This window comes from Schistocerca serialis, chromosome 5 (genome assembly GCF_023864345.2).
Source record: "Schistocerca serialis cubense isolate TAMUIC-IGC-003099 chromosome 5, iqSchSeri2.2, whole genome shotgun sequence".
NCBI lineage: Eukaryota > Metazoa > Arthropoda > Insecta > Orthoptera > Acrididae > Schistocerca > Schistocerca serialis.
In genome coordinates this window covers 120,294,031-120,306,248 of record NC_064642.1, presented here as the reverse complement: position 1 = coordinate 120,306,248, position 12,218 = coordinate 120,294,031, and the positions used below count along the sequence as shown (strand labels likewise).

Sequence of the window (12,218 nt, the reverse complement as noted above, 5' to 3'; positions counted from 1 at the left end):
TCGCGGGATTTTGGTTGGTTGATTTGGGGAGGGGACCAAACAGCGATGCTATGGGTCCAATCGGATTAGGGAAGTATAGGGAAGAGTGTGAGCCGTGTTCTTTCAAATGAACCATACCAGCATTTGCCTGAAGCGTTTTAGAGAAATCACGGAAAACCTAAATCCCGATGGCCGGACGCGAGTTTGAACCGTCGTCATCCCGAATGCGAGTCCATTGTGCTCACCACTGCGCCACTTCGCTTTATCACGTCTTTTTAATCAGGGAGTTTCCCCTTTCCTGGCTGATATTAATGCCGTTGGTCATCTAGTGGCTCCTCCGTCTTTAGGGGCAGTTTGCCACCCTAGGGGCATGAGGATACCCTATGCCTGTATCCGGTCACCCGCCCTTCGAGAAGGCCACTGACAGTTGTAGTGGACGGGTGACTTCTACCGGTGGTCAATAATAATATAACAAATCTCTTCCATATTTATACTGATATATTTTGTTATATTAATACTGACATATTTCTGCACACCTTGAATTAACAGCAAAAGTTACATTGGAATATAATCAGGTGAAGAAGAACACAAAAAAGATCGAACGGTTTATGTGGTACAGGAGGAGGAGGAGGAGGAGATTAGTGTTTAACGTCCCGTCGACAACGAGGTCATTAGAGACGGAGCGCAAGCTCGGGTGAGGGAATGATGGGGAAGGAATTCGGCCGTGCCCTTTCAAAGGAACCATCCCGGCATTTGCCTGAAGCGATTTAGGGAAATCACGGAAAACCTAAATCAGGATGGCCGGAGACGGGATTGAACCGTCGTCCTCCCGAATGCGAGTCCAGTGTGCTAACCACTGCGCCACCTCGCTCGGTTATGTGGTACACAACCCACAAATATTAAGATAACGGAACGGAAGATGTAGCTTGAAACATGTCGTTGATACGCTCACCCACATCATACAGGAAAAATACGATGTGGAACTTCACGTAATAATCGGTCATTTATGGAACAACAATTATAACAGCAGCTTATGGTATCACAATATCAACTTTGTAAGGTTTACCAAAACTCTAGAGCCCAGCCAACACCAAAAGTTTTATAATATTTGAGATCTGCATTAGGTTTCTCTGTCCTCCCACCACCGACATTAGGAACAGTATGTAAGCAAAGTCTTTGGTTGATTACTCATCTCGATTACTGATACCACTCCACACAACGTATTCGACAGTTGTCTGGGCAACCACATATTCACGATTCACTAAAAAAGTGTGATTTCCAATTGACTATGAAGATTAGTGCTTACTGTAGGTGAATATTCTTTTCTTTACGTCCAGTCTCTAAGTAACATTATGGTGTGAGCCTTTGTTTAATGCACGGAGTGTAGCCAGTGACTTTAAATAGATTGTCTGTATGCCAATTTTTTATGGTAATCACATGTGCTTTCCACTTTTCAGGTCCACATATCTCGAGTCATCACCTCTCCTAAATACTACTAGAGACTCACTCAATGTACAAGTTCTCTTCATTCGTCTTATTTGTGGGCTAGGACTATCTAGGGGCCACGTTTCAATCGCCTTTCGTTCTTCTTTAGTTTCTTCCAATATTCCTTCAGTGTATCTAGGAATTTCTTTTCCCTTTCTGTAGATAACTTCGTTCTTGTTTCCTTTGACTTTCTCAAACTGAAATTCCTCGACATTAAAAATATTGTGCTAAACACAGCTCTTCCAACTACTTGTTCTTCTCTTATGCCTATTTCTTTTTAAGTCTTTCTATAGCTATTGAATCCTCGTAGTTGTTGAAGAAGCTTTCGATTAGTCTGTTGCAGCTACTGAGTGAATACTCGTATGTCCCAAAAATAACCATCTCCACCTCCTCACTATTTATATGTTTCTAATGTTCTAATGAACTTAATTGTTACTTCTTCATGGCCTAAATACTGAATTTTTAGAGGATCTAATATTTTACTTACAATTTATCTTTCAAAAAACTTATGCTTTCCAAGCTTATGCTCTAAGCACTTGCAAGGATGTTGGCGTTCCACTGTCACTAATATGTTTTAGTGCTTTGTTTTAAGACTTCTAGATACGCATACTTTCTTGCATGTTTTCTTAGCTGAATCTTAATATCTTTCCATATCACGTATCCACTCCTCTATAGAAAATTGTACTACACGTCTTTCTTAAATTATTTTCCACAAATACACACATCAAAAACGTTTTGCATCACCTCAGTTCGAGAGTTCCGGAACCTGTACAGAAAATTGGAATAGAGATCAACATAAACACCAATTCGCCCTTTTTATTGCTCATGAAAGCCACACATAGAATGTTGTACCACCATACAGCGAGATCTTCAGAGGCACGTCCTCTTCAATTGATGCATGCATGATTGTGACACTCCTCACCGGCGATTCGGCGTAGATCCCTCAGAGTGGTTGATGGGTCACGTCGTCCATAAACAGCCCTTTTCAATCTATCCCAGGCATGTCCGATAGGGTTCATGTCTGGATAACATGCTGGCCACTCTAGTCGAGCGATGTCGTTATCATAAAGGAAGTCATTCACAAGATCTGCACGATGGGGGTGCGAATTGCCGTCCATGAAGACGGATGCCTCGCCAATACGCTGCCGATTGGTTGCACTATCAGTCGGAGGATGGCATTCACGTATCGTACAGCCGTTACGGCGCCTTCCATGACCACCAGCGGCGTACGTCGGCCCCACCTTGCTGCACTCGCTGGACAGTGTGCCTAAGGCGTTCAGCCTGACCGGGTTGCCTCCAAACACTTCTCCAACGATTGTCTGGTGGAAGGCATAAGCGACACTCGTCGCTGAAGAGAACGTGATGCCAATCCACAGCGGTCCATTCGGCACGTTGTTGGGCCCATATGTACCGCGCTGCATGGTGTCGTGATTGCGAAGATGGAAGTCGCCATGGACGTTTCGAGTGAAGTTGCGCATCATGCAGCATATTACGCACAGCTTGAGTCGCAACACGACGTCCTCTGGCTGCACGAAAAGCATTATTCAACATGGTGGCGTTGCTGCTGCGAGCCATAATCCGTAGGTAGCGGTCATCCATTGCAGTGTCAGGCTCGTGTTCGTGGCATCTCTTATTTAACATCCGGTTTTTTATTTAATTATATATATATATATATATATATATATATATATATATATATATATATATTATTTATTTATTTATTTATTTTTTTTGCAGTACTGCCATCTCGCTATGTTCGTTTCAATTACTTGTGTCACTGAGTTGCTGCTTTGCCTGCCCGTGAGCGGCAGCAGCAGTGTTTATCGATATAATCCATGCTGTATTATCTTTGCTGGACTGCTATGACTTCCCAGTCCTTGTGTGTCGGCCAGTGAGTTGGAACGCGTCAGCAGTTAGTTCGGACCTGGCAGTGTTTGAGTTGGCACACGGCACAAGTTCAGTCGTGGCGTAACAGCAGTGAGGTCCGGACCGCCATGTCTCGCCCGACTGTTGCCGACACACGTGACTGGAGTGGGGACGATTTGGTTGGTCGTCGATCGGTCGTCTTGCCGGATGACGTGTTTTTTGGCCAGCGATCCAGCAATAGCTAATGCGTTGGCTGTGTGTGTCGACTCGTGATTCGTTACTGTTATTAAACAGTCACTGTAGTTAGCATTGTCTAGTTCTTCGTGCAAGGGTTCGTGAAACTGTGTGTAGTTTGTGTGATTTTGACTGACATGTTATTTTAATTGTGGTCGGCGTACTGGCTGCGAGGAATCGGTCGGTTTGTGTGGATCAGCCAGGAAATCTCCGCGCGGCGCAGTGGGCCGTGTCCTCTGGCGGTCTCTACGCAGTGTCGGAGTGTGTGGGAGCTGTTCCGATTGCTACGAGGTTCGTGGATCACCGACCCAGGACATCAGAGCTGAGTGGTGATTTAATTACCGAAGCCAGTCTGTTCATATTGTGCCATTGGTTTTCATGCTTGGCTGTTGGGGGTATTCCCGTGAGCAACAGCAAGTGTTCGAGTTGGCGGAAGTTTGGCCACCTTCCAGTGGAGTTTAACTGTATTTTGGTTATTTAAAATCCAAGTGCACCAGCGGAATTTTCTGCCTTGTGGCCGTTAGCGGTCTGGTTAACTGCCCTGGCTGCTGACGTAAAATTCAGGCAGTGTCCTTTCCTCACCGTGTTGTCGCTGTCCAACACGTGTGTGTAGTTTTGACAGCTTATGCATACTTGGTTATGGGCGGCTACACGTTTTATGTTTTGGCATTGGAGTTCCTTGTGTACTGGTCGGGTGGAAAGCAAGTCGTTTTGTCTGTGGGTACGTAACTGTCTCTTGGTTAGGTTGCCGGCGGGTCGGATATAGTTGGGCCGACTACCTGTGTCCCCTAAGCGAACGTTAATACACTCCTGGAAATTGAAATAAGAACACCGTGAATTCATTGTCCCAGGAAGGGGAAACTTTATTGACACATTCCTGGGGTCAGATACATCACATGATCACACTGACAGAACCACAGGCACATAGACACAGGCAACAGAGCATGCACAATGTCGGCACTAGTACAGTGTATATCCACCTTTCGCAGCAATGCAGGCTGCTATTCTCCCATGGAGACGATCGTAGAGATGCTGGATGTAGTCCTGTGGAACGGCTTGCCATGCCATTTCCACCTGGCGCCTCAGTTGGACCAGCGTTCGTGCTGGACGTGCAGACCGCGTGAGACGACGCTTCATCCAGTCCCAAACATGCTCAATGGGGGACAGATCCGGAGATCTTGCTGGCCAGGGTAGTTGACTTACACCTTCTAGAGCACGTTGGGTGGCACGGGATACATGCGGACGTGCATTGTCCTGTTGGAACAGCAAGTTCCCTTGCCGGTCTAGGAATGGTAGAACGATGGGTTCGATGACGGTTTGGATGTACCGTGCACTATTCAGTGTCCCCTCGACGATCACCAGTGGTGTACGGCCAGTGTAGGAGATCGCTCCCCACACCATGATGCCGGGTGTTGGCCCTGTGAGCCTCGGTCGAATGCAGTCCTGATTGTGGAGCTCACCTGCACGGTGCCAAACACGCATACGACCATCATTGGCACCAAGGCAGAAGCGACTCTCATCGCTGAAGACGACACGTCTCCATTCGTCCCTCCATTCACGCCTGTCGCGACACCACTGGAGGCGGGCTGCACGATGTTGGGGCGTGAGTGGAAGACGGCCTAACGGTGTGCGGGACCGTAGCCCAGCTTCATGGAGACGGTTGCGAATGGTCCTCGCCGATACCCCAGGAGCAACAGTGTCCCTAATTTGCTGGGAAGTGGCGGTGCGGTCCCCTACGGCACTGCGTAGGATCCTACGGTCTTGGCGTGCATCCGTGCGTCGCTGCGGTCCGGTCCCAGGTCGACGGGCACGTGCACCTTCCGCCGACCACTGGCGACAACATCGATGTACTGTGGACACCTCACGCCCCACGTGTTGAGCAATTCGGCGGTACGTCCACCCGGCCTCCCGCATGCCCACTATACGCCCTCGCTCAAAGTCCGTCAACTGCACATACGGTTCACGTCCACGCTGTCGCGGCATGCTACCAGTGTTAAAGACTGCGATGGAGCTCCGTATGCCACGGCAAACTGGCTGACACTGACGGCGGCGGTGCACAAATGCTGCGCAGCTAGCGCCATTCGACGGCCAACACCGCGGTTCCTGGTGTGTCCGCTGTGCCGTGCGTGTGATCATTGCTTGTACAGCCCTCTCGCAGTGTCCGGAGCAAGTATGGTGGGTCTGACACACCGGTGTCAATGTGTTCTTTTTTCCATTTCCAGGAGTGTATTTCAAGTGCAGACCGATCCCCGGAAACTTCTGAGCACCGCTGGCTGTACTGCCTTTTATTATTGGTGTTTAACTGAGTATTTTAATGGCTCATAGCTGATGGTTTGAATTTGTATGCTTTTAGTTGGGTTTTAAATCATGTGCCTTCAGCCGTTTTAAGAAATTAAAGAGGTTGTGCTCTTTAGCCATAAAATTGTGTGACATATTCGGTCGATAGTTAAGCTCGGAAATTTGCGCTGTAATGTTTGGGCAACTAAATAAAGTTATATGTGTTCGAGTGTAACTGACAGATGTTCCTTTTCGGGCCCTTTCCACAATTCCAACTACCTGTTCTGTCCTGCGGATTTAACCAGGCGTTTCACACACCCATACCGAGCGAGGTGGCGTAGTGGTTAGACACTGGACTCGCATTCGGGAGGACGACGGTTCAATCCCGCGTCCGGCCATCCTGATTTAGGTTTTCCGTGATTTCCCTAAATCGCTCCAGGCAAATGCCGGGATGGTTCCTTTCAAAGGGCACGGCAGACTTCCTTCCCCGTCCTTCCCTAATCCGATGAGACCGATGACCTCGCTGTCTGGTCACCTTCCCCGAACCAACCAACCAACCACACACACATCTGCCAAATACGTTTTTTTCTGTTTTAATTTTTTCGTTGGAAGCATGCCGGTGTGATACCTACTTTCGGTAGCATCGAAACAAGAGTTCAGTTCCTAGTGCTGTGAAGTCTGGAAAATAAAACTTCAAATGATTTAAAATGGCAATTATAAGAAGAAGAACAGTGTCAAAAACGGAACAAAAACAGAACATGTAGAACAACGTGCAAGGAACCTGCCACTGAAGACGTATTTCAAAGAATAGAGGCGAAACGCGTATGGCACGAAAACTGTGTTTCATTCAGTTGTAATTAGATGGTTCAGAAGTAAACATTATCAACATACGGAAATATTACAAGCACCTGAGGGCGACAGGACTGCTAAAGACGGTGATATTAATTTCAAAATTTTTATCGTCAATCTTCTTCAGTGCATACACTAGTTGTTGCATTGCACATTATCGTTGGTGTGGTCCCTCATACCTCCAAGACCTCTCTGAAGGGTGTCTGCAGCATTTTTATCTGATGAAACTGTTTCTTCTGTCTCCAGATCTGCTTTGTGCCAGGAGTCTACAATACAGGGTATCCAAAAATGATCTTAACACTTTTCGAAACTGTATTTCTCTGCAATTAAATCATATAGAACTAACATTTTTTGGTAATAATTCATAAATCAGCGGAAAACTTCTGTTTGTAGCAGTACTGGTAATAAACATGTCTTTGTGGCTCGTTGAACGGAAGTGGGTGTTAAAACGTTACTGGTAAGCAGAGAATATGAGTGAAGTTCGACGACGTTAGAGAGCTGAATTTGGAACACCGCAACCTTTACGGTCAACAGTTATAAGATGAGTTTGAAGAGTTTGTAAATGTGTATGTTGTGAACACGGATGCAACATAAATATTGATGCAGTGGTTCAGGCGTACACACAGTTCCCGAGGAAATCTTTAAGAGAAGTCTGTCAGAGAAGGCTCTCGTGAGACTGGGATCAGCAAAACCAGTGTTCATAGAATTTTGTGGACTCGCGGACAGAAGCCTTTCATTCCGACACTTTTCCATGCTCTGTAGACGGATTACATTTTATGAGTGGTTTATCAACATTTGGGAAGAAGAAGAAGGATCTGATCCATGGTCGTTATAAAGCGATTTTTAGGCTTAACAGAATAATTAACCACCATAAATGCGTGTCCTGTGCCAACGAAAAGCCATACGCATCTTCCACGATTATCAGTTTGGTGTGGCCAGTCGTCTGGAAACTTCATGGGGTGGTATTTCTTTGAAGTCTGTCAGAGGCGACTTCTACTCATAAATGTTACGAGTATGGAACTCCCGGTTTTCACGACATTTTTGGAATGGAAGGTTATTACTTTCAACACGATGAGGGGCCTCATCACTGTTCTTCAGACACATAATCCCTTCGAGACCAACCGGACGAAGGAGAAGTGTTTGAAGTACACAGCTCCATCACCGGATTTAATCCTTTAGACTTCTGTCTTTGGGATACTGCCAAGAATACTGTGTACGTCGCAAAAACACACATACTGGATGATTTAAGAGAGCAAATGGAACAAGGCTGCGAATGCTATTCCATTATAAAGAATACAACTAGTATGTTACTTTGTTCAGTGTCGTTGACGACGATGCATTGTGGTGGAAGATGTTCAGTTAGAACATACAGTATTTCACGTTGCACCATAATGTATACAACATCAAAAACTTTTCTTTGTTACTGCTTAAATTAAAGATACATTTAGATTTAAACAGTGTATACACAATTTTGGGACACCTTGTATATACAATGGCCACCTAAATACGGCACTTTTTGAAAACACTTCCGTGGTGGCCTGGAAAATAAATCACACCACCTCCGCTATCACATCCGTGAAGAACACCTGAGAAGCGCGCATCATTAACCACAGCGAAACTCGTTCGAAACTTGCCGACACTGGAGAACAAATCACAGATGTCAAAACAGCCGACAGCGATCAAGCAAAGCCGGGCAATGGGCTCTCTGGAAAACCCCATTTCAAGCCCGAATATGTTGGCAAGGCAATGCCGTACTTTCAAACACAGGCATAAAACCAAATATGGGTACCTTTCCGACGTTACCCAATGGGGGCCGGCAGTCTCGTTTAGCTAAAACTGTAACCCCAAAGCAGACAAAATCTGGAGCTCTTTGGGATCCATGCACCTGTTTAAGACTCAAGGGGTCTGAAGATACTGATGTCTATTAATCGATAGAGATGATGGACGTTACGTAGCACCGCAGCCCACATATCACAGTCGGTTTCGCGTAGCTTGTGGCGATGGACATGGCGCACAGGGCTGGCCGTGGTTGTGGCACTGCCTGACGCTTCGGTTTGACAGAACTGTGTACTTGCTGCTGCTGCGATTGATTGAATCCTGATTCTTTTCAGGATATGAATTGGGAGGTATCTATACAGTCACGTTCTGTTCTCAAATCTATGATTTCACCTCCATGAGGAATACTTATTTACTACTGCCCTCACAGGCCTTTTGATAAATAAGTATACCTACTGTCCAATGAATTGGAAGTGTTTGTATATTATACAAATACATAATGATGTCATATAAACACACGGAATAGTTGCGTTCCAGAATATAACCTAAGTAAACGAGGTACTAAGTAAACTCGATCTTTGACGAAGAAAATCGTATCAATCAGTGCAACACAACACCAAAATAACCTCCTCATGCTGTTGAAAGTTGTGGAACTGGAGTGACTGCATGAAGTACTCGGCTTGCAAAAGTATCAGTAAAGTTTGGGAATAACCGATTTCTCTGAGTTATTGCTGCAGTGCCGCAAAATTAAAAATACAGCCCATAAGCGTCGGTACACTTTTACCAGCCCCTTTTCTCAGACTCGAAGGTTCCCTGGTAGACAGATTACGTCGTGTCTTTAAGAGTACGCGTGGAAGGTTTCTTGATGGCACTGAGGGTCCCGTGATGATGTCCTTTGAAGGAAAATTTCACTTTTATGAATAGCAAACAGTCTGCCAGTGCCAAGTTTGGACTGTTAAGGAATTGGAGAATCGTCACGATGCCGTTTATAGTCAGATAGTCGGTGACCTTGGAACAATTGTAATGGTGTGAATTTTCATGATGCAGTTTACAATTTCCGGCGATGGATGGCCTAACATGGTTGGTCCTTCTCTTCAGTCTTTTTAACATCATTTAACGTCTGCCCTTCAGGTACAAATTCTTAGTGCACCACAGCCTTGGTGTCGTGAAAACGATGAGCATGACGTTCATGGTAGATTTGCACATTCGAGCCTTTTTGGACTAGATGATTCTGCAGCGTGCCATTCATAACTTTGTCAACAAAAAAATGGCTCTGAGCACTATGGGACTTAACAGCGGAGGTCATCAGTCCCCTAGAACTTAGAACTACTTAAACTTAACTAACCTAAGGACTTCACACACATCCATGCCCGAGGTAGGATTCGAAACTGCGACAGTAGCTGTCGCACGGTTCCAGACTGAAGCGCCTAGAACCGCTCGGCCACTCCGGCCGGCTATAATTCTGTCGCTTTCTTTCCCAGCCGTATTCGTGTATCCAAGTTTCTTCTCGCGTGGTTTCATTGTTCAAAAACCGGGTCTTCTTCAACGCATTGCACAAGGTCTTCACAGTCACTCGCGTCTGATTTTGGTCGTCACTCAAGACCTTCGGGACGAGCTCAGCGCAGATCTTTCGCATCACCGAATCTTCAGTGATAACGGTGTGCACTGTCATCTGATCAACGCCAATTCCATCTGCGACCATGGGCACACCTAACCGATGGCATGAACTCAACACTTCACGCACACATTGCACATCGTCGTCGGTTCTTGACGTCAGTGCCGCTCCAGCGCTGGGCTCGTCCCCCACACTCTCTTGGTCATCTTTGAAGCGCTTGAACCTCTTAAAAAAACTGCTGTTTGTGACATGCTTTCATCACTGAACACTTAGAGAATCTATGTACCTGATTTTCTCAGTCCAAAACAAAATTTGATGGAGCACTACTGTTCACTTGTTCGCTGCATTTTACATTTGCACCAAGTCGCTCGACAGAGTTCCACTAAAAACACGATCTCGCCTGAACGAACGTCCGCAGGTGACTGGCGCGGTTTCAACTTTACACCCTGCCACCATCAAGCATGAACCGCCTGCAGTGACGTCATGAAGAAGTTGTTCCCGATACTTTTCATACAGACACTATACGTCTTACGGTAATTCAGAAAGTTCTATTATAACAGGTAATTAAAATATTTATCGCAGTTGGCCTTGTTTCCTCAAAATTGGAAGTTCAATGTAGGCATGAGAGGATCACAAATAATTCAAAAATAATGAACCATGACACTAAAACCGTTCTGAAATTCAGGAATTTTATATTGTAAGGTTTGAAACATAGATTATACCACTGTCTTAAAGAAGACATCGTGTCCCACTAACTAGCGGTTCTAATTAATAATGTCCCACGACAGCAAAATATCCTTATGCATAAGATCAGCTAGGGCAACACTTCGTTAAAGATATTATAACAAGTCTCAAGGAAAAACATGGACAAGATTTAACCAACATAATATTAGGACAAGGTACCGATGGTTAAAGGTGCTGTGTAATTGGTGACTGTGGTGACACAACACAAATAACTTAATTGGATTAGGCTGAACAACAACCGAGTTACGATACATGTAATGAACGCAGGGAACATCCTATGGCAGCGTCGATGGTACACAGAAGTCCTCATCGTGAAATCAGTGATCTTCGCATGTGGATAATGGGAAACACAGACCCCGCAACGAACCTGTGACGCCACACTGGTTGCACTGTCCGATGAATACAATAAAGTATTTAGCTTTGTAATATGTTATCAGGCGTGTGAGTCTATTTAAAAGGGTGGCTGCGAAGTATTGAAGTGCTCTCACGTAGCAACTCTCTCCCCGCTGGAGACGGTAGCTGCAACTTGTAAAACCTGTAGTATCATATGGGGTGACGTATGCCACAGGGCTCATGTATCACGTTGGTCCTTCCCTCAACAAAATCTGTCACGCCCGGTGTTCTACGCTGGCCTACTGGTTGTTATCCAGGGCGGCGCGTATCCGTAAGCCTTGGCCAAGGTGGGGGCAACAGCGCCGTCCATGTCGCCCAGCGGTCCCGTTCAACAACACCGCCGTGAAATTGAAGTTGAACGATCTTGTCACAAATGAAATGGTGTCGTGCCCATTGCGACACAAAAGAAATATCTATTTCTGCTGACTACATCATACCGTTACCGATACAGTCATAATGTTAAACATATCTGGATCCTTGAGGTATTCCGTAACACTGAAGACATTCCAATGTGTAGCAATAGGAGAGGAGAAACGCAATTTTTAGCGCTTCCAGAGAAAAGCGTAATAGTGTCTATGCTTTTCACAACTTCATAAAATGAACTGACTTGCATAGTCCAATGGTTCAAATGGCTCTAAGCACTATGGGACTCAACTGCTGAGGTTATTAGTCCCCTAGAACTTAGAACTAGTTAAACCTTTCAGATAAGTAAATGTATGTAAGAAAATTTAAATAAGAATATGACCACATCAAAGTTTACAAAGTAATGGGTAGAGATCTCCTATTGTGGGACAGTTTAACGCTAGAACTGAAGTCAAACGTGGTTCGCTCATGCTTTTGGCCTCTACGAAAGCGACGCCCTTTACCAAAACGTACGTGGGCCATTTGAACGTACTTGGCCACTTTAGCTTCATAGAGCTCTTATTACTCCAAGGCCTAACATGGAGAACACACATTAGGTGACTCCACATTCAGACTGATCGCTGAGAAGTAATGGCAT

General features: G+C 45.5%; 1 protein-coding gene across 1 annotated transcript in view; it reads right to left on the bottom strand.

Moving 5' to 3' along the window:
• The window catches only part of LOC126481782 (odorant receptor 4-like), a 103,707-nt gene extending 92,179 nt beyond the window's left edge, over positions 1–11,528 (bottom strand). Inside the window, exon 1 of the mRNA XM_050105737.1 lies at positions 11,462–11,528. Coding sequence (XP_049961694.1) covers positions 11,462–11,528 — 67 coding nt within the window. The remainder of the gene's footprint in view (positions 1–11,461) is intronic.
• Between the last annotated feature and the right edge of the window lie 690 nt (positions 11,529–12,218).